This window comes from Podarcis vaucheri (assembly GCF_965113315.1).
Source record: "Podarcis vaucheri genome assembly, chromosome: 2".
Classification (NCBI taxonomy): Eukaryota; Metazoa; Chordata; class Lepidosauria; order Squamata; family Lacertidae; genus Podarcis; species Podarcis vaucheri.
The window spans coordinates 127,626,649-127,648,783 of record NC_138760.1 but is presented as its reverse complement, the minus strand read 5'-3'; the positions used below and the strand labels follow the sequence as shown (position 1 = coordinate 127,648,783).

General features: G+C 46.8%; 2 protein-coding genes and 1 long non-coding RNA gene across 10 annotated transcripts in view; 2 read left to right on the top strand and 1 right to left on the bottom strand.

The window, feature by feature from the left end:
• Positions 1-1,649: 1,649 nt before the first annotated feature.
• On the top strand, positions 1,650-14,108 carry LOC309527267 (uncharacterized protein). 7 transcript variants are annotated; one of them, XM_082213938.1, is made up of 5 exons: positions 1,650-1,862; positions 4,791-5,301; positions 5,503-5,629; positions 5,970-6,052; positions 10,502-14,108. In XM_082213938.1, exons 2-5 carry the CDS (start codon positions 4,885-4,887, stop codon positions 12,539-12,541), a joined length of 2,667 nt encoding a protein of 888 aa, XP_082070064.1. In that variant the 5' UTR covers positions 1,650-1,862; positions 4,791-4,884; the 3' UTR covers positions 12,542-14,108. The 7 variants fall into 7 exon arrangements, with proteins under 7 accessions (XP_082070064.1, XP_082070067.1, XP_082070063.1 ...); XM_082213941.1 differs by having other exon boundaries at positions 1,651-1,778; XM_082213937.1 differs by having other exon boundaries at positions 1,652-1,813.
• Positions 13,447-22,135, bottom strand: part of LOC309527460 — a 23,983-nt gene continuing 15,294 nt past the window's right edge. Inside the window, exon 2 of the long non-coding RNA XR_014217241.1 lies at positions 13,447-14,318. This is a non-coding gene — a long non-coding RNA (uncharacterized lncRNA). The remainder of the gene's footprint in view (positions 14,319-22,135) is intronic.
• Positions 17,483-22,135, top strand: part of LOC309527324 (uncharacterized protein) — an 18,197-nt gene continuing 13,544 nt past the window's right edge. The window contains exons 1-2 of one of the 2 annotated variants that reach the window (XM_082214071.1): positions 17,483-17,839; positions 18,456-18,582. In XM_082214071.1, coding sequence (XP_082070197.1) covers positions 17,558-17,839; positions 18,456-18,582 — 409 coding nt within the window. In that variant the 5' untranslated portion in view covers positions 17,483-17,557. The remainder of the gene's footprint in view (positions 17,840-18,455; positions 18,583-22,135) is intronic. The other variant, XM_082214070.1, reaches the window with a different exon arrangement.

The following is a 22,135-nucleotide window of genomic DNA, read 5'->3' as shown; positions in this document are numbered from 1 at the left end:
TCTTCTGTCTAGGACCATCAGGGTCGGCATAGCAACTGGGCAGGGCTCCTGTGGATGTGCTGGTATGCTCAAGGGATTATGGCTGCCCTGTATCAAACCTTCCCCATTTTGTAGTCTTTCCTTCATGGAGTAAAATAAAAGTGGAACAGTGCAAATCCAATGTATGCTTGATTTTCTATGAATTTATAACAGAAGTGTAGCGTATGTAGTGTGTGAGTGTGTGTGACGTTTGTACAAACTGAATGATTTTGGGGGAGGGGGGTTTCCTGCGACACAGGCAAACCTGTTTAGGGAAGTTTTTAATGTCTGATGTTCTGTTGTGCTGTTGGGAGCTGCCCAGAGTGGCTGGGGAAACCTGGCCAGATGGGCAGGGTATAAGCAATAAAGTAGTAGTAGTAGTAGTATCTCAGACGGACTAGAATCATAGAATCATAGAACCATAGAGTTGGAAGAGACCACAAGGGCCATCGAGTCCAACCCCCTGCCAAGCAGGAAACACCATCAGAGCACTCCTGACATATGGTTGTCAAGCCTCTGCTTAAAGACCTCCAAAGAAGAAGACTCCACCACACTCCTTGGCAGCAAATTCCACTGTCGAACAGCTCTTACTGTCAGGAAGTTCTTCCTAATGTTTAGGTGGAATCTTCTTTCTTGTAGTTTGGATCCATTGCTCCGTGTCCGCTTCTCTGGAGCAGCAGAAAACAACCTTTCTCCCTCCTCTATGTGACATCCTTTTATATATTTGAACATGGCTATCATATCACCCCTTAACCTCCTCTTCTCCAGGCTAAACATGCCCAGCTCCCTTAGCCATTCCTCATAAGGCATCGTTTCCAGGTCTTTGACCATTTTGGTTGCCCTCCTCTGGACACGTTCCAGTTTGTCAGTGTCCTTCTTGAATTGTGGTGCCCAGAACTGGACACAGTACTCCAGGTGAGGTCTGACCAGAGCAGAATACAGTGGCACTATTACTTCCCTTGATCTAGGTGCTATACTCCTATTGATGCATCCCAGAATTGCATTGGCTTTTTTAGCTGCCGTGTCACACTGTTGGCTCATGTCAAGTTTGTGGTCAACCAAGACTCCTAGATCCTTTTCACATGTACTGCTCTCAAGCCAGGTGTCTAATATCTGAGACCTCCAGGTATAGGGCAGTATATAAATTCAATAAATAATATTGACAGAATAAAAAAATTCCTTCCAGTAGCACCTTAAAGACCAACTAAGTTAGTTCTTGGTATGAGCTTTCGTGTGCATGCACACGCACATGAAAGCTCATACCAAGAACTAACTTAGTTGGTCTTTAAGGTGCTACTGGAAGGAATTTTTTTATTTTGACTATGGCAGACCAACACTGCTACCTATCTGTAATATTGACAGACTGACTCTTACGGCGGACAGCAGCATAAGCCAACAATTTACCTGCTGCTCTTAAGTGAAAAAATCTGGAGGGGGGAAAACTGCCTCTGGCACATGACATCCCAGGATCGCATTCTGCAGCATGAAGCCTTTGCATGGTGTTTTGGACGCACCAGTCTCACAGAGAGGAGGCTCCCTGCCTAATACCAATCCCTTGGAGGAGGATGCCTGGCGGGGAGATTCCTAGAGAGGACGCGAGGAGGAGGAGGAAGAGGCGGGGCTCGGGTGTCTCCAGAGCAACTCGCGAAGCCTCGCAGCCGCTTCCTGCCCCGCCTTCTCGAGTGGGGGGGGGCGGGGCGGGCTCTGGCAAGGGCTGCCCCCGGGTGTTTTCCTCCTGGTCGGCTCGGGAGAGCTTTGGGGTGATTCCTGGGAAAGTGAGGGAGGGAGAGATCCGGTCAGCAACTGGAAGAAAGGAGGGTTTGGGTGTGCTTCACATTGGGAAGGTGGAAAGTCTCATCTGCTGGGCTCTTGCCTGTCCTCTGGTGTATTTCTGCACATTTCTGCATTTTAACCTGTATTTTAAATTGGTTCCCCCCCCCCCAATTATGTTTTTACTGTAATTTTACTGTCGTTAGCCGCCCTGAGCCCGGCTCTGGCCGGGGTATAAATAATATTTTTATTTATTTATTTATTATTATTATTATTATTACTGAGCAGTGGCGTAGCGTGGGTTGTCAGCACCCGGGGCAAGGCAAGTAATTTGCGCCCCCTAACCCGTGGATTTGCGCCCCCTAACCCATGGATTTGCGCCCCCTAACCCATGGATTTGCGCCCCCTAACCCGTGGATTTGCGCCCCCTAACCCGTGGATTTGCGCCCCCTAACCCGTGGATTTGCGCCCCCTAACCCATGGATTTGCGCCCCCTAACCCGTGGATTTGCGCCCCCTAACCCGTGGATTTGCGCCCCCTAACCCTAACCCCCAGATGTTGCGCCCGGTGCGGCTGGGCCCCCCCCCGCACCCCCCACGCTACGCCACTGTTACTGAGCCCTGTCCAGAGGAAAGAGATTCACAGGATCGTAGAATTGGAAGGGACCCCGAGGATCGTCTGGTCCAAGGTAGGAATATGCAGCTGTCCCAAAGGGAGATGGAACATGCAACCTTGGCATTACGTCTTAGCACCATGCTCTAACCGACGGAGCTATCCAGGCTGACTTCTTAGAGAGTCGGTGCGAAACTTTGACTGGGATGAGGTGGGAGAAGAAAGCAGGAGGGGGGAAATATATCTCCGCCCAGAGGAGTGGAACCTCCATGTGTTGAGAATGAATACCAGATAGCAAGCACTGCAGAGAAATGTTCTGTCTTTGCATGAAACAAATATATAACAACAACAAGTAATTTTATTGTTTATATCCCAACCATCTGGCTGGGTTTCCCCAACCACTCTGGGCAGCTTACAGTATATATAAAAACATAATAAAAACATCAAGCGTTAAAAACTTCCCCACACAGGACTGCCCCCAGATGTGTTCTAATAGTTGTATAATTCTAGAAATGTACATTTATTGCACAAGTGAGTTTGAAAGTTAATCAGTTGCCATTTCGTTAGTTCAGTGGCTGCTTTTCTTTTTAAAATATTTTTTAAAAAGATTTCATAATTTACAAAAAATACATGTATTGTCTCTTTTTTCAAGTTGCGTTTTCTACAGATCAGTTTCATTTGCTGTGAGGCATTAGTGTTGTGTACAATGTTAGGGTAGGAAGAAAGGGGGGAAAGAGGGGGAGGGGCATGGTGAGTGGGGTCGGTGGTCGGGTGTCAATGCTTCAGTTCTTGTGTGGGGTTTTGTGTCAGCGTCGTGGCTGCTTTTCTTTAAACTAAGCTTCATGACAGTTGACAGTTGACCAAGGTTGCCAGTTTGATCCCTGTACAGGACAGCTGCATATTCCTGCATTGCAGTGAGTTGGACAAGATAATCCTCAGGGTCCCTTCCAACTCTGTAATTCTATGATTGTATAAAGCTGTATCACCTCCAGCGCCAGGGACTGAATGCCTCTAGATACCGGTTGCTTTTGTGCTCATGTGCTTCTTGCAGGCTTCCCATTGGAGAGAGCCAGTGTGGTGTAGTGGTTAAGAGCAGTAGACTCGTAATCTGGTGAACCGGGTTCGTGTCTCCGCTCCTCCACCTGCAGCTGCTGGGTGACCTTGGGCCAGTCACACTTCTCTGAAGTCTCTCAGCCCCACTCACCTCACGGAGTGTTTGTTGTGGGGGAGGAAGGGAAAGGAGAATGTTAGCCGCTTTGAGACTCCTGAAGGGGAGTGAAAGGCGGGATATCAAATCCAAACTACTACTACTCCTCCTCTTCTTCTTCTTCTTCTTCTTCTTCTTCTTCTTCTTCTTCAGATATTAGGTGACCATCTGTCATGTATGATCAAGCTGAACACACACAGGTGTGTGTGAGAGAGGTTGCGAGGGTGGAGTGGGGGGGGGGAGAATGAGAAAGAAATTCAGAGGGACAGACAAGCGCTCCAAGTCCCTTTATCACTCTTAAGGACTGCCAGGGCTCAAGGCTACAGAAAGTCCAATGGATGTACAGTAAATACAGCCCACACAAGTTTGCTAAGACAATTTCGCAACTTCCACAGTTTTGGAAGCACAAGATGGTCACAAAGTCCAGTCATTTTGGATGTGGCTCTGTTGCAAGGGAGGGCTTTGTAGCACCTTCAGCTATTTTTTATTGCCTCATTCATTCCACCCCCCTCCCAGGATTTGTCAGATGAAAATTGCTCCTTTCCCCACATATGGTGGGACTGCCCATAGGTGTTTAAATTCTGGACAGCAGTTTGGCAAGAAGTGACCCAAAACCGAAAATATCCTGTTACATATCCCCTTAGGAACCAGTGTGGTGTAGTGGTTAAGAGCGGTAGTCATGTAATCTGGGGAACCGGGTTCGCTTCCCCGCTCCTCCACATGCAGCTGCTGGGTGACCTTGGGCTAGTCCCACTTCTCTGAAGTCTCTCAGCCCCACTCACCTCACAGAGTGTTTGTTGTGGGGGAGGAAGGGAAAGGAGAATGTTAGCCGCTTTGAGACTCCTGAAGGGGAGTGACAAAGCGGGATATCAAATCCAAACTCTTCATCTTCACTGTGAGAACAAGAGGCTGCACAAAATGGATCTTTGTCTTGACCCAGCAGCCACGCTCTTCTTAGTTGTAGAGGACAGACCACTGGGAGGGATCTTCTGAGTCTCAACCAGAGCAAATACTTCAAGGAAACTCGCCAACAAGTCTCATTTTTCTCTGGGTCTTAGCAATTAACTGCCTTTACTTCTGGGGGGTGCCCTGGTTGATATTCAGACTCATCTACATTTCCAGGGGAAATCTTCCTCTCCAGAAAGGTACAATTCACTCACCAAACCATTTGTTCATTTTGCAGGACTTGGTAGAACCTCCATTTTGAACAGCCTCTAGCAGAAGAGGGAGAGGTCTTTTGGGCCCAGTCAAAGACTTCCTTAGAGTAGAGATCAAGGATGGAAAAGGAAGATTCAGCTGCCCACCGAGCAGGAAGAAGTCCTTGTACAAACCAGGCCGGCAGCCCCAGGGAATTCTGGGAAAGAACAGTGCAGAAGGTCCTGGGGAAGGAGGACACGCTCGTCTCAGATGTGCAGCGCCAGCGTTTCAGACAGTTCTGCCACCAAGAGGCCAAAGGGCCCCGAGAGGTTTGCAGCCGACTCCACCATCTCTGCCGTCAGTGGCTGAAACCAGAGCGACACACAAAGAATCAGATCCTGGACCTGGTGATTCTGGAGCAGTTCCTGACCATCCTCCCAGAAGAAATTGAGAGCTGGGTAAGGGAATGTGGAGCAGAGACCTGTTGCCAGGCAGTGGCCCTGGCCGAAGGTTTCCTCCTGAGCCAGGCCAACGACAAGAAGCAGGCAGAGCATCAGGTAAAATATAGTTTTGTCCTGGTACTTCCAAGGGGCTCAGAATCTGAGGGACAGTGGGCTAACGCTCTCTGTAACTGTCAGACCTTTTCTGGGATTCATCCCCGTAGGAATGTCCCAACTACCAAGACCTTTTATTTCTAGTGTGCCTTTACTAATCCTTCTCCCCGTTTTCTGTCTTTGATCCCTTTATTGTTATTTCAGGTAAAGGGTCCATTTGCAGAAGTGTCTGGAGATTTCTCTGCGCCGGAGAAGGTTCTGTCAGAGACCAAATGCAATCTCTTGCAAAGGGATAATGTTCAGGAGATAGACAGACATGCCACCTCACTGGGTAAAGACTAACTTCATCTCCTTCTATTGATTATGCTATAAATTCCTAATTAAAGCAGTAAGATAAGTGATGCCTGTTTTGGACTCGTACGGAGCTTGGTGTATGGGTACCCCCAACAAAATTTAAAATTTGGCTGTATAATTTGGAACTAATGTGATATGGTTAATGTGATGTGATTGGCCTGTTAATAAAAATTATTTATAAAAAAAAAAGATTATGCTATAAATTCTTGGGATGTGTTTTTGTTCCTTGGAAACTTGGTTCAAAAGTGAATTGGCATCCAATACTTGAGAACTTAAACCAGTGTTACTGGCTTCGCACTTACGATTGTCTTTCACAGGTGATGAAACGAGGCTGGCAAGACCTCCCCGGGATTCTCCTTTTTACGGTGGTCAAGAAGCAGCTGCTGTGGAACCAGATCAGGTAGGTGGATCGATCAGTGTTGAAAGAGGCTTGGAACCACCTGGGGACCTTATTCTTCTGCTCACCCCTAAACAGATCATAGAATCCTAGAGTTGGAAGAGACCACAAGGGCCATCGAGTCCAACCCCCTGCCAAGCAGGAAACACCACCAGAGCACTCCTGACATATGGTTGTCAAGCCTCTGCTTAAAGACCTCCAAAGTAGGAGACTCCACCACACTCCTTGGCAGCAAATTCCACTGTCGAACAGCTCTTACTGTCAGGAAGTTCTTCCTAATGTTTAGGTGGAATCTTCTTTCTTGTAGTTTGGATCCATTGCTCCGTGTCCGCTTCTCTGGAGCAGCAGAAAACAACCTTTCTCCCTCCTCTATGTGACATCCTTTTATATATTTGAATATGGCTATCATATCACCCCTTAACCTCCTCTTCTCCAGGCTAAACATGCCCAGCTCCCTTAGCCGTTCCTCATAAGGCATCGTTTCCAGGCCTTTGACCATTTTGGTTGCCCTCCTCTGGACATGTTCCAGTTTGTCAGTGTCGTCCTTGAATTGTGGTGCCCAGAACTGGACACAGTACTCCAGGTGAGGTCCGACCAGAGCAGAATACATTGGCACTATTACTTCCCTTGATCTAGATGCTATACTCCTATTGATGCAGCCCAGAATTGCATTGGCTTTTTTAGCTGCCGCGTCACACTGTTGGCTCATGTCAAGTTTGTGGTCAACCAAGACTCCTAGATCCTTTTCACATGTACTGCTCTCAAGCCAGGTGTCACCCATCTTGTATTTGTGCCTCTCATTTTTTTTGCCCAAGTGCAATACTTTACATTTCTCCCTGTTAAAATTCATCTTGTTTGATTTCTCTCCTCCTCTTTTCTTCTTTCAAAGCAGCCTGCCTAGGAGGCTGTGAATACCATTAAAGAATGTTTAAGTTCCTCAGGATAATAATAATCTTTCTCTGGAGTATGTTATGGGTTTTGGTAGTCCATTAAGGGAACAAAAGAGAAGGCAAGTTGCACAACAGTACTGGCCCTGGTATGGGGGCAAGAAGTGAAGGGCGCTGAGTGGGGTATTTGTAAACAATGACAGAGGTTTGAGTAAAGCAGGGATGGAGTACTACTGTGAGGGAAATCGTGGTTTTTAACAATAGTAGAGGTTTGAGTACAGAACTGTGGGATATTTGAAGGAGCCAGTGTGGTGTAGTGGTTAAGAGCGGTAGTCTCGTAATCTGGTGAACCGGGTTCGCGTCTCCGCTCCTCCACATGCAGCTGCTGGGTGACCTTGGGCCAGTCACACTTCTCTGACGTCTCTCAGCCCCACTCACCTCACAGAGTGTTTCTTGTGGGGGAGGAAGGGAAAGGAGAATGTTAGCCGCTTTGAGACTCCTTAGGGTAGTGATAAAGCGGGATATCAAATCCAAACTCCTCTTCTTCTTCTTCTCCGCATCCTTTATCTCTTCTCTCTCACATGAGGCAGCTGAAGAATGGGAGAGGGAGAAGTTTGAGTACAGCAAGAAGGAAGAGACACTGAAAGAGGCGGGGGAAACAATGACAGAAGTTTGAGTAAAGCTGGGGGCGGAGGGACAGAGAGGAGAATGATGGTTTTAAACAACAGAGCTTTCAGTAAAGTGGAAGTAGAGGACACACAGGAAAATGGCAGTTTTAAACAGCAGAGTGAGCAGAAAGTAGCACTGAGGGCGGGGGAAGTGGCACTTTAAAGAATAATTCAAATACAGCAAGAAGGGAGTTGGGAACAGATTTGTTGTGTTAGCTTTTTTGGTGTCAGTGTCTGTGTTGTCCCCATCATTTATATTTCTCCTTGTTAAAACTGGTTTGGGTTTTTAAAAGGACCAACTGCTCTTTGTCTTTCCATCAGTGCTTTACTCAAACCTCTGCCTGTTTACCCCCCCCCCTTTTATTTGTCTATCTGTCCCTCGACACCCACTTTACTCAAACTTCTGCTGTTGTTTGAGTACGGTGAGAAGGGGGAGACCCTGAATGAAAAAAGCTGGCTGTTTTAAACTTCTCCCTTTTCCATTCTACAGCTGCCTCACGTGAAAGAAATAAAAGATGTGAAGCCCTCAAATATTCCATAGTACCTTCAAACAATGTATTTCACTCCTGGCATCATGCATTCCGTGGGATGTGGGTGGCGCTGTGGGTTAAACCACAGAGCCTAGGGCTTGCCGATCAAAATGTCGGCGGTTCGAATCCCCATGACGGGGTGAGCTCCCGTTCTTCAGTCCCAGCTTCTGCCAACCTAGCAGTTTGAAAGCACGAAGTGCAAGTAGATAAATAGGTACCACTCCGGTGGGAAGGTAAACGACGTTTCCGTGCGCTGCTCTGGTTTGCCAGAAGCGGCTTAGTCATGCTAGCCACATGACCCGGAAGCTGTACGCCGGCTCCCTCGGCCAATAAAGTGAGATGAGCGCCGCAACCCCAGAGTCGGCCACGACTGGACCTAATGGTCAGGGGTCCCTTTACCTTTACCATGCATTCCAGATTCAGTGTAGCTATTCAGAAGAATTTATTTGTTTATTTTAAAAAAACAACCCACCCATATATGTTCAACATCCGTCAACTGAACTAAATTTTTCTAACTGAACAAGCTAACTTGACTGGCTTGCTCTTAAGATTCTATCCATCTTAAAGATGCAGTAACACATTTTAGCATGGGGGTGTGCGCAAAGGGCGCTGCACAATAGAAGAAGGGATAAGGCATGGACATGGGAGTGTGTAAGAGAGAGTTGAGAAACATAGGAAGGAGGGTGGAGGAGGGGAAAGTGAAGTTGAAGACAGGGGTGCAAAGGGAGTTGCAATAAATGAGGGAGTGGAAAGGGAATTGGTGGTGAAATAAAGGGCATGAAAGGATCTGAAGAACAGGAAGTGATGGTGGCTTCATAATTGGGCAGAAGCTGGAAAGGGTGCTTAACAGTTGCAACATGTGGGAGGAGGAAGATACAGGAGATTACCATGAGAGTGTTTTTTGTCTTCTTCTTTTGGGAATAAGAACAGTGAGTCTGTAAGTGATTGTGGAGGCCAATTCTGGATCCACAAGTCCTTCCACAGTGGGGACATAGGTTTCTGGGCGGGAGTTGATCACAGTGAGGGTTTGCCAAGCGTGCCTTCCTCTTAGCATTTCCCCCCCTTTTGTTCTGAGTTTGAATGTCTTCAAAGTCCATGACACCTTTGGTAAAGGCTGTTCTCCAACTGGAACTCTCACAGGCCAATGTTTCCCAGTTGTTGTCATTTATACTACATTTCTTAAGATTTGCCTTGAGAGAGTCTTTAAACCTCTATTGTTGACCACCAGCATTGCGCTTTCCATTTTTAAGTTCGGAATAGAGTAGTTGCTTTGGAAGACGATCATCAGGTGCTTTTTGTGCAACAGTAGTTGCACATTATAGCTAGCTTAATAGTTGCTTGGGGTTAGAAGGAGAAGCTCTAGGGAGTTAATGGGGCGAATGGGAAGGGAATTCATGAGTGGAATGAGCATAGACACTGCTCCTAGCTATAATAATAATAATAATAATTTTTATTTATACCCTGCCCTCTCCAGCCAAGGCCGGGCTCAGGGTGGCTAACAAGCAATAATAAAAACAAATTGAATGAATACAACTTAAAAACAAGATTAAAATACAACATTAAAATATTGAAAAATTAAAATATTAAAATGCGGCCTCATCACAGGACGAGAAGGAAAAAGAAAGAGGGAGAGGGAATCAAATTGGCTCCAAGCCAAAGGCCAGGTGGAACAACTCTGTCTTACAGGCCCTGCAGAAAGAAATCAGATCCTGCAGGGCCCTGGTCTCATGAGACAGAGCGTTCCACCAGGCCGGAACCTGTGTTGAAAGGCCCTGGCTCTGGTTGAAGCTAATCTAACTTCTTTAGGGCCCGGGAACACTAGGGTGTTGCTATTTATGGACCTTAAGGTCCTCTGTGGGGCATACCGGGAGAGGCGGTCCCGTAGGTACGAGAGTCCTAGGCCACGAAGGGCTTTAAAGGTCAAAACCAGCACCTTAAATCTGACCCTGTACTCCATCGGGAGCCAGTGCAGCTGGAAAAGCACTGAGTGAATATGCTCCCATGGCAGAGACCCCATGAGGAGCCTCGCTGCAGCATTCTGCACCCATTGGAGTTTCTGGGACAGCTTCAAGGGCAGCCCCACGTAGAGCGAATTACAGTAGTCAAGCCTGGAGGTGACCATCGCATGGATCACTGTGGCCAGGTCAGGGCGGGAAAGGTAAGGGACCAACTGCTTGATGCGGCGAAGGTGGAAAAATGTCGCCTTGGCTGTTGCTGTAACATGCGCCTCCATGTTTGGGCGTCAAGGATTACACCCAAACTCTTAACGGAAGGTAATAGCACTAATTGGGCCCCCGCAAGAGAAGGGCGTTGGTCCCTCATCCCCATAGTTATCTATAAAGTAGCAACTATTTTCCTTTCTTTCAGGGTCTAGGGTTGTTTGAGGACTTTTCTGTGTATTTTACTGAGGAGGAGTGGGATCTGCTGAATCCTGACCAGAAAGCTCTGTATAAAGAAGTCATGGAGGAGAACTGTTACAGAACCCATTACAAAATCCACACAGGAAAGAAACCATACAAATGTTTAGAGTGTGGAAAGAGCTTTTGTCAAAGTTCGGACTTCATTATCCATAAAAGGATCCATGTAGGGGTGAAACCATTTAAATGCTTGGGATGTGGAAAGGGCTTCTGTCAAAAGACACTTCTCGCTACCCATCAAAGAGTTCACACGCAGGAGAAACCGCATAAATGCTTGGATTGTGGAAAGGACTTTCGTTACAGTTCTGCCCTTATTACTCATCAAAGGATCCACACAGGCAAAAAACCGTATAAATGCTTGGAATGCGGAAAGAGCTTCTGTCAGAAGATAAGTCTCATTTCTCATCAAAGAATTCACACAAGGGAAAAACCACATAAATGCTTGAAATGTGGAAAGAGCTTTCGTCACAGTTCGGCCCTAACTACCCATCAAAGGATCCATACAGGGGAGAAACCATATAAATGCTTGGAATGTGGAAAGACCTTTCGACACAGTTCTGCCCTAACTACCCATCAAAGGACACACACAGGGAAGAAACCATATAAATGCTTGGAATGTGGAAAGGACTTTTGTCAGAAGATAAATCTCACTAGTCATCAAAGAATTCACACAGGAGAAAAGCCATTTAAATGTTTGGAGTGTGGAAAGAGCTTTGGTCAGAGGGCTTACCTTACTTTCCATCAGAGAATCCACAAGGGGGAGAAACCACATAAATGCTTGGAGTGTGGAAAAAGCTTCATGCAGAAGAGAAGGCTCACTTCCCATCAGAGAATACATACGGGGGAGAAACCGCATAAATGCCCAGAATGTGGAAAGAGCTTCTGTCAGAAAGCAGATCTCACTATTCACCAGAGAATTCACACGGGGGAGAAACTACACAAATGCTTGGAGTGTGGAAAGAGCTTCTTACGAAAGACACATCTCACTACTCATCAGAGAATTCACACTGGGGAGAAACCGCACACATGCTTGGAGTGTGGAAAGGGCTTCAGTCAGAAGGCGCATCTCACTACTCACCGAAGAAGTCACACGGGGGAGAAGCCACACAAATGCTTGGAGTGTGGAAAGTGCTTCACAGAGAAAAGAGCTCTTACTTCTCATCAAAAAATCCACACAGGGGAAAAGCCACATAAAACTTTCAAGCATGGAAAGGTCTTTCCTCACAGTTGTGACCTTATTACTAGGCCTACCCAAGGCAGAACGGCAGGCAGTAGCAACAGCTGCAGCAACACAGGCCAGACTGATTTGCCCCCAGTCGTATTAGTCCATCTTCCTCCTAGTACTGCTTGTGTTGGACAACATCAGCCACCTATCCCGATTCCTAACTTTCCTGAATCTTCTGGTCATGGGGACAAGCCTTCTCCTACTGCCGGGATGTTGTTTGAGGAGGCAGGAGGCCCTGGCAGCAGCAGTCTTGCAGAGTCATCCACTTTAGTGAGTGAAGGGAGACAGCTTAGCCCACTGGTGGACATCAGCTTATCTGAGGAGGTGTCTGTAGTAGATGCCCTCAGCTTGATTGAAGGTGAAGATCTCTTCCACTCCTCTTCCCTAGGCAGAGGTGCTTCTGTCTGGAACCCTGTGGAGCAGGAGCAGCAAGAACACACCCCACCAGTGCCGCGAGGGGGTACCTCCTACGGTTCCCCCACTGCTCCTGGGGTGGCTGTGACCCCCCAGACCGAAAGCAGCCAGCCCGATTCACCACAGAAGCGGCAGAGCATCGTGTGGGACCACTTTGAGGTGGGAGTGGATCCCAGCACCGCCGTCTGCAGCCACTGCAGGCGGGTCATGAGCAGGGGCAGAGACGCAGCACATTATAGTACCAGCAGCCTGCGCTTGCACCTACAGAGGCAGCACCCGTCCATCGTGCTAGGAGCACAGGAAGCCAAGTCCCAGCCGCCGGGGAGCAAGGGCAAATGGGTGGCAACCTAGTGCCAGGAGTAAGGGCAAAGTCCTCTGCCAAATCTCTGTCTCCCCTCAAGCCAAGAAGCTTAGGCCGGCAACGGTGCGGAGGAGGTGGAGCAAGGGAGGTGGGAAGTTTTGAATACCAGACCTGATCGCAAAATGCATAGAAGACACTTGTGGTGAAATGGATTGGCATCAGAGCTAAAACCATATGCATGTAACCAAGTGTTTGGTAAGAGCGATTTAAAGTAGTTCATAGGTAACAATAAATAATAAACATGGAATTAATAAACCTAATAAAACAATTTAGCCAATGTTGATTCTATATTTGCAGGTGTTGCACTGCATGGATGTTTTTTTAAAAAATTATTTGCTACATTAAATTATTCTTATCAGATAATTGGTTATGTGTATATGATTTTAGGTGTTATCCCAAACTGTTGTTTCAGAACAACCTGATGGCTCTTGTGGTCTTATTTTATGCACTATTGTGTCACACTACCTTAAGAGGGAGAATGGCGGCCTCCCAGTGTTAGGCATGCAGGGAGAAAGTGTGTTCCCTTCTAGGCAGGGTTGCCTTTCTCATATAAGCCCACGGGACTGCTTCGGTCTTCAGAATGGGCGCTGTTCCCAGTGCCACATAATCCTCAGTTGTGAAAAATCAACATTTCAGTGCAGCAGCATCTACACATCGGAACTCCCTGCCTATTGAGACCAGACAGATGCCTTTGCGGTACTCTGTTTTGCTCCTGCTTAAAACAATTTTATTTAGGCAAGCCTATCTAGACACGAAGATGTCGACGTCTTTGAATCCTTCTCACTCTTAATTTCAGTGATCTGTAAATGTTTTCCGTTGTTTTGATCTGTTTTCATTGATATTTCTTGAAACCCACCAAGAGGTTTTACTGCAGTTATACGATTTTTGTTAAATAAAATAAAAACCAGCCCACATGCCACATGGCCGGAGACAAAAGTGATGTGAGTTTTGTATTCCAGCCACAAAACAAGCCAGAGAATTCTACTCCCACTTGCGTCCATCTTGGCATACAAGGGCCACCAACACAATTTAGTGACCTATTCCAGCCAGGCAAAAGCACTTGAGGGGTATGTGTGTGGGAATGTTGTGGATAGTAGGAGAGGATATATTGATTATATATTATTCTTCCACACTCACGCTAGTGGGTTACATATAGCAGAGCTCATTCCCCATTTTACACAGCAAGAAGCTAGTTTGCAGATTCATATGAATCTCTAAGCTATCCAATCTGGCATGCCCAGATTGGAGTATATTCCTGGTAAAACCCCTTTGATTCCCGCCTAAAAGAATAAAGACACAAGAGTCTTCCTTATAAGTAATGAATAGTTTACTTACATAGAGTATGCTCTCTGAAGACATGCTTTAGCTTGTAGTTACAAAAGACGACGTGGATTTATCCCATATGGGGATTTATTCCATGTGTTGCTTGCTAAGATCCCATTTTAATTTTTGGGCTGTGTGTCCGAGACAGTCAATCTCTTGGGCTTGAAGCTTTGGGGGGCTTTGGTTCCTAAATACAATGTTAATAAATAATAATAATAAACAACTTGAATCAGATCCTGCTTTTGTAGCATGCGTGCACAAAGACATATATAATTATATATTTATATATGTATGTGTATATAATTTTATTGTTTAATATTCTTGCTTATTCCCAGATGAGGTGCCTACTTCCCTATTTTCATTTTCCAGTTTTTCCTACACATCTTTGTTCTTCCGCATCCATCCCATAGGATCTGACATTCATCTCTCAGGTCTTTCCAGAAGCTGCAAAACACAGAAATGTTCCTTATGGTTGCTATGCTGTATATTGATTTCCAGAGGAGAGTTAAATTTACAAATACATAGTTTATTTCCTTTGGCACATAAAACATTCCTCGCAATTAGCATTCGGTATTTTGCACTTACATATCTGTGTAATAATTTTAAGGGGTTTTCCCTAAGGAAACTGGAGATTTTAAGGGCCTAAGCTGATTTTATTTGAATTTTATCGTTCCTACGCTGTTCATTGTAGATATTAGTCAAACCAAACCCTGTGGAACGCCCTCCCACCAAATGTCAAGGAGATAAAGAACTACACAACTTTTAGAAGACCTCTCAATAAATAATAATAATAAATAATAAACCATTAAAAAGCTCCTGTGTCAGGAGGTTTTTAATGTTTGATGTTTTATTATGACTTCATATGTGTTGCAATTTAAAATAATGCATCCGATAGAAAAAGTGGACAGAAAAGTGTTTCTGTCCCCCAGTCATTAACTCCAGAACTTGAGGAGATAAGATACTGCTTCTTCATACAGAACATGAACTACAGAATCTGCTCTCACAGGAAACATGGTGGCTTTAAAAGAGGATGAGGCCCATTCACAGAGTATGAGGCTAGTCCTAGATTTTGCAACTCCTGCCCTAGAGAAGCCATATTGGCTGCCAGCAGGTGAAGACCTCCATATGCCCACAAGCCTCTGGGAACTGGCTGTTTTTGAGGAAAGGGCTGCTGCTGCTGTTGTTTTATTACTGTTAACATCAATACTTTTAATAGTTCTTTATATCCATATATATTTTAACTCTCTTGGAGTTTAGTCACTTTTTTCTCTTTTATCGGTAAGCTGCATTGACTTCTAGTCCTGGAAAAAGACAGGCCATAAACATCATAATATTAATACAAGTGGTGTGGCAGCCATATCCTGTTGAGCAGTCAGACATGTAGGCAGCAATCCTATGGTTACCATATTTTTTTCAATGAATCCGGGGACACTTTTTTGTTTTAAGCTGAGTAGCAACAGGGAGTCAGTAGTGGGGATGGTGAGGCAAAAGTCCCTGGGCCCAAGCACACGTGCATATTGTATAAAGGTGCAAAGCCCTTCTTTTGCACCCTGTGATGAAACATCAATGCGCAGTTTTTTTAAAAACTGGGCAACGGCCAACCACCCGCAACTCCTGAGCCTCCCCTATCAGTCAAAACAAAGGGGAAAGGGGGCAGGAGATCTGTACTGCTGGACATCCCTGGTTCCCCTTTGGCAGTGGCAGCAGCAGCAGCAGTCAGCAGCCCAGAGTCAGCCTGGTGGCGCAGTTGGCTGCCATGGCGCCCGCCATTTTTCCTCGCCGTATGTTCCAGCAAGGAAAAATGGTGGGCGCCATGGCAGCGGGGACAGTGAGCAGCTCCTGAAGCCAGCCAGAGCCAACTGCGCTACCAGGCTGGCTCCCAGTTGCTGAGCCTGCCGCTGCCACGTTTCCCGAGGACAGATTTGCACACCTGGGGACGGAATTTGTCCAGGGACAGATTTGCAAATCCGGGCTAAGCAAACCCACCCCATTGCTTAAGCTTACATTGCAATATCCCCGAAACGCTGAAAGCAAGAAAAGGAGAAGAAGCCTTGTATGGAAATTGCAGAGTGCTTAACGGTTTCTGCAATGCTGAGCTCTTTGCAATAACAGGAAGTAAGCTTAAACAAAATTTTAAAAAATTCCTTCCAGTAGCACCTTAGAGACCAACTAAGTTTATTACTTTAAGGACTATAAGGTACTGCTGGAAGGAATTTGTTTTTATTTTGTTTCGACTACGGCAGACCAACACGGCTACCTAACTGTAACAGGAAGTAAGCTTATAAGGAATAAAGGAAGGGTGCTGTCCCAAATGATTGGTTAAATTTTGCTGCAGTATATGAATATTCAATGCTAGATGCTGAAAGGCAAAAGGGTATAAAAGCCCCTGGAACCTGTTGCTCAAGGCTGAGACTTTGGAACTCACTATTCTGAGCCACTTTGCTGCCGGTTACAAATAAAGGAACTCCTATTGCTGCATGTGAGTTTTCAATCAGCCTAGCAGTTTTGCAACAATGGTAAGGAGAATGTCCATGGGTTCTGGCCAAGCTGGCTCTGCTTCAAATATGTGTCCTTTTTTTGGGGGGGGGGGGGTTCTAGATGTCACTTGCTGGAAATCAACTTTCTTAAAGTCCAGAGTGCATCTCTGACTCCGCTCAGCATGAACCCCAGGAGGACAGGGTCACTTTCTACCGGGAAATGGTCACTTCCTCACAAAGATCCCAGTACAGTGGTACCTCGGGTTGAGTACTTAATTCGTTCTGGAGGTCCGTTCTTAACCTGAAACTGTTCTTGACCTGAAGCACCACTTTAGCTAATGGGGCCTCCTGCTGCGGCCGCACCGCTGCTGCATAATTTCTGTTCTCATCCTGAAGCAAAGTTCTTAACCTGAAGCACTATTTCTGGGTTAACAGAGTCTGTAACCTGAAGTGTCTGTAACCTGAAGCGTATGTAACTAGAGGTACCACTGTACTTAGGCTGTTTTTTTTTGGGGGGGGTGAGTTATTAGGTAGTTTTTGTTTTGATAGTGTATCTTCTGTTTTTATATTGTGATTGCCCTGAGACCTGCGGGTATAGGGCGGTATACAAATTAATAATAATAATAATAATAATAATGTGGTGTAGTGGTTAAGAGCGGTAGTCACGTAATCTGGGAAACCGGGTTTGCGTCTCCGCTCCTCCACATGCAGCTGCTGGGTGACCTTGGGCCAGTCACACTTCTCTGAAGTCTCTCAGCCCCACTCACCTCACAGAGTGTTTGTTGTGGGGGAGGAAGGAAAAGGAGAATGTTAGCCGATTTGAGACTCCTTAAAAGGGAGTGAAAGGCGGGATATCAAATCCAAACTCTTCTTCTTCTTCTTCTTCTTCTTCTTCTTCTAATACTTCAGACTCTCCATGTAGGTTTGGACCAGGTCCAAGAGAGATGACATCCTTGTTACTTCTTTCTATGATTATTAGCTATTTTTAATAGTTCTTTCTATTTATGTATCCTTATTAGAGTACAATTACTTTTTAAGGATTATGTTAGGTTTCCTGTTTTATGTGAAAGCCACCTTCACTCACAGTCCTGGGGAAGAGGAGGCATATGCTATGGCTCTCAGTGGTCACTGCATCCTGCCTGGGGCACCTGCTGGAGGAGAGGCTCCTGTACTCGGGGCCTGACCCTGCAGGGCTTTCTACACAAAATGGGGACTCCTCTCCTCGCTCTCCGCCAGGAGCAGCCAAGAGGTTCCTCCCGCTCAGCTCCGCAAGGGTTAAGCCGAAACCACAGAGCCAAGATTCCCAGAGCGGAAGGGGAATTCCTGCGCGAGAGGAGGAGGAGCTTCCGCTTCCTGTTCCGGGCCTGTCCCTCCTTCCTGTGGGACGCAGCTGCTTTCCCTGGAGGCGCCTCTTCCCTCTTCTTCCTTGCGGAGGAGCTTCTCCCGTTCTTTCTCCGCAGGGGAGGCTGCCTCTCCTGCCGCCTCCAGGTCAGATGCCGGGAAGGAGAGACGGAGGAAGGAGGAGGAGGAGGAGGAGGAATGTATGTATGGTGTTTTGGGGCCTGGTCTTGGGCAAGGGGGGGGGGCGATTTCAACAGTCTTTATAGGGGCTTCGGGGTTCTCTTCCCTCCTGCGTGTCGTGAGCGGAGACCATGTTGCAACACTTCATTTCCCTTAATAAAGATCAGGCTTTCCAGCCGCTTTACTGTCAATATACAGTGGTACCTCGGGTTAAGAACTTAATTCGTTCCATAGGTCGGTTCTTAACCTGAAACTGTTCTTAACCTGAGGGACCACTTTAGCTAATGGGGCCTCCTACTGCTGCCGTGCCGCCACTGCACGATTTCTGTACTCATCCTGAAGCAAAGTTCTTAACCCAAAGTACTATTTCTGGGTTAGCAGAGTCTGTAACCTGAAGCGTATGTAACCCGAGGTACCACTGTACTCTGCTTGGGCTCTGCTTCCTCTGACTGATAGAGATCGCCTGAGAGAGATCTCTTATACGGGCTCTAGATGCGCCAGGAGGATATTAGAAAGTATTATACTTATGACGACACCTTGCCTTGGAGTGCTTACAAAGAAGGGAACGGTTTTCTTCTTCCAGGGATTGGTGAGCTTCGATGAGGTGTCTGTGCGTTTCACCAACGAGGAATGGGCCTTGCTGGATCCGGGCCAGAGAGCTCTGTACGAGGAAGTCATGGAGGAGATTCGTGAGATGATGACATCTGTGGGTACGGATCTGTTTCTCCTTGATCCATAGCTAGCAAAGGTGTGAATTATTGTTGGTGTACCATCAATGAGATCACTAGAAAGCACTTTGTAATTTCTCCTGGACAAAGGAACATTCGAAGACCCCTCTTGGTTCAAAGCAAAGGCCCACGTAGTCCAGGATTCTGTTCTCACGCTTGCCAACCAGATGCCTATAGGAAACCATCAAAGAATGGACCCATTGGCTATGAGTCACCTGCCTTGATTTCCCTTTTTTTCTGGCCAGGGAGGTCTCTTGTTGGATTGGGTGAGGGGTGAACAACTGCATGTCACGGAAACAGAAGGCTGAAGAGGTCTGCTGTGTGCTGGTTGCGATTTATTGCATTGGGGGAGAGTCCTAGTCTGCCTAGCTGCATAGCTTGCAAAGCAGTGTACAGGGCAGAATGGATGGAGTGGCATGGATCTGAACCTCCTCTCTGTCCCCAACGACTCACAGGGAGAATCGGAGGACCCAGCTGATTTGGGAACTGAGCTTACACAGGAGGGTTGTGCACGAGAGGGGGAGGTCCTCAGGCCTGTTGGGGAAATGTCACCCAACTTACTGTTCTGGCTCCCAAACATGTTCTAAGGCCCTTGTCCAGTAAATGTGCACCTGTTATCCTGTAGCACGATTATTTCTGGATTCTGCTTGTGGAAGGGAGAGGAAAGAGTCGTGGTGGGTATCTTATTCTGCCACCTGAGTAGAATGCTCACAAGGACCTCTTTTCCCCCATAAGACAGGTGTAGGGACGCCTGGCTCCCTCCCAGAAGTTGCTGGATCCCAACATCCTCTCTGTTGACTGTCCATGTTTGCTGGAGCTGATGGGATTTTTTTCAGCAGCATTTGGAGAGCCAAAGGTTGCCAATTCCTCTCTTAAAGACTTTCAACTTTTAAAAAACCAACACTCTTTATCTTGTTTCTCTACATCAGTGTTTCCCAACAGGGGCCCCAGGATTTTCCAACCGGGTCCCAGGTGAAAATTATGTAAATTGGGGGGCCGTACAGTATGAGGCTAGGGAGCCACAGAGGGAAGTGAGAAGAAAATGGAAAAAGCCATTAATCATTCTGTTTTGGTTTCAAAATCCTGATTGGCTGGCTATCTGCTCGGCCAATCACAAGCAGGTAAGGGGGTGGCCCACCAGGGCAGCGTAGCGCTGCTGCTTCTGTTTTCCTTTGTGCATTTTCTTAGAGCAGTCCTGGTTTGTTTCCAGCTGGAGATGGCCATCTCTGAGGCTCTGGTTTTGACCACTGCTTGTAGCTGCCACCAGTGCTCGGCCAGGTGGCGGCCTGGGCCTGATTCTGAAAGACGTGGGGTGCAATCGACACCAGCGCCTAGGAGATCGGGGGCACAGGGCCTGTCGGCAGTGTCTGCCTAGCCGAGTGGATTTGTCTGGTGCCTCTGACTTGCATCTAGAAAATTGCTAAGTGTCTACTTTGAACAAAGCAGTACTGAGTTCAGTGGGCCTTATCCCCAGGTAAGGGCTTGGTGTGGGGCTATAGTGGTTTTTCTAGGCAGCCAGGGCTCCTCCGGATGACTAGATCTTTTGCACCACGTCAGTGAGGACCACTTGCTTTTAAAATTCTCCCAGATATACAGAACTCCCTGTGCTCTTTTTGCAGCCTCTCCAATTGTCCCTATTTTCCAAGGACAGTCCTGGATTTACAGAAGCCGTCCCAGTTTCTGATTTGATTCCGGAATGTCCTGCTTAGGGTCTCCCTATTTTCGCCAGAGAAATGTTGGAGGGTATGGAGTTAGCCAACCCCCGAGCCATCTGAAGGCAGCCCTGTGTAGAGAAGGTTTTTAAAATGTTTTATTAAGTTTTTATATATGATGGAAGCTGCCCAGAATGGCTGGGGCAACCTGTCAGATGGGCAGGGCATTAATAGTAAAATGATTATTATGGAATAGGATGTACCTATTTTCATTGGAGATAAGTGGGAAGGTATGCTTTTGGACTGTTGTTTGTAGGTTTCCCCCTCTGTGTCAAATAAGGGTGAAGAAAAGGTAAAGTACACCTTGACGACTAGGTCCAGTCAAAGGCTACTTTGGGGTTGCAGCGCTCATCTTGCTTTCAGGCCGAGGGAGCCAGGGTTTGTCCACAGACAGCTTTCTGGGTCATGTGGCCAGCATGACTAAACCGCTTACAATCATTTTTTCCCCTTTAAAAATCCTGATTGACTGAATATCTGCTCAATGACGCACAGGCAAGTCAGGGGGCAGCCTAGCACTACTTTTATTTATTTTTTCCTTTTTGCATTTCTTGGAGCAGTCCTGGTTTGTTTTCAGCTGGAGAGGGCGATCCTTGAGGCTCCTGTTTTGACCACTGATTGTTGCTCCGCCAGTGCCAGGCCAAGTGGCAGCCTGGGTCTGACTCCGCAAGAGGTGGGGTGCAGTCCTCCCCAGGGCCTAGCAGATCAGTCCGCAGGTTCATCGGCAGTGTTGGTCTGGCTCTGCAAGACGCGGCACGAAATCCACCACAGCACCTAGCCAAGTGAATTCGTCTGGTGCTGCTGACTTGCATCTAGTAAATTAGTGTCTACTCAGAACAAAGCAGCACAGTGTTAAGTGGGCCTTACTCCCAGGTAAGGGTGTGTGGGGCTATGGTGTTTTTTCTAGGCAGCCACTGCTCCTCCAGATGACTAGATCTTTTTGCACTAGGTCAGTGAGGACCACTTTTTAAAATTCTCCCATATATACAGAACTCCCTGTGGTCCTTTTTGCAGACTCCCCAAGTGTCCCTATTTTCCAGAAACATCCTAGATTTACAGAAGTCATCCCAGGTTCTGATTTGATCCTGGAATGTCCTGCTTTTCCTTAGGACGTCCCAGAGAAATGTTGGAGGGTATGTAACCTCCAAGCCATCTGAAGGCAGCCCTGTATAGGGAAGAGTTTAAGTTTAATGTTTTATTATGTCTTTATATATGTTGGAAGCCGCCAAGTGGCTGGGGCAATCCAATCTGATGGGCGGGGTGTTGGTGTTGTTGTTGTATAGTTGTGTCTGACTCTTTGTGACCCCCTGGACCAGAGCACGCCAGGCACTCCTGTCTTCCACTGCCTCCCGCAGTTTCGACACACTCAGGTTCGTAGCTTCGAGAACACTGTTCCACCATCTCGCCCTCTGTCGTCCCCTTCTCCTTGTGCCCTCCATCGTTCCCAACATCAGGGTCTTTTCCAGGGAGTCTTCTCTTCTCGTAAGGTGGCCCAAAGTATCGGAGCCTCAGCTTCATGATCTGTCCTTCCAGTGAGCACTCAGGGCTGATTTCCTTCAGAATGGATAGGTTTGATCTTCTTGCAGTCCATGGGACTCTCAAGAGTCTCCTCCAGCACCATAATTCAAAAGCATTCATTCTTCAGCGAGCAGCCTTCTTTATGGTCCTGCTCTCACTTCCATACATCACTGCTGGGAAAACCATGGCTTTAACGATACGGACCTTTTTCAGCAAAGTAGTGTCTCTGCTTTTTAAGATGCTGTCTAGGTTTGTCATTGCTTTTCTCCCAAGAAGCAGGCATCATTTAATTTTGTGACTGCTGTCAC

Coding starts and splice junctions, on each gene's coding strand:
- LOC309527267 (XM_082213938.1), top strand. CDS start 4,885: ATGGAAAAGGAAGATTCAGCTGCCCACCGAGCAGGAAGAAGTCCTTGT. Junction 5,302..5,502: donor AGAAGCAGGCAGAGCATCAG/GTAAAATATAGT, acceptor TTGTTATTTCAG/GTAAAGGGTCCATTTGCAGA. Junction 6,053..10,501: donor CTGCTGTGGAACCAGATCAG/GTAGGTGGATCG, acceptor CCTTTCTTTCAG/GGTCTAGGGTTGTTTGAGGA.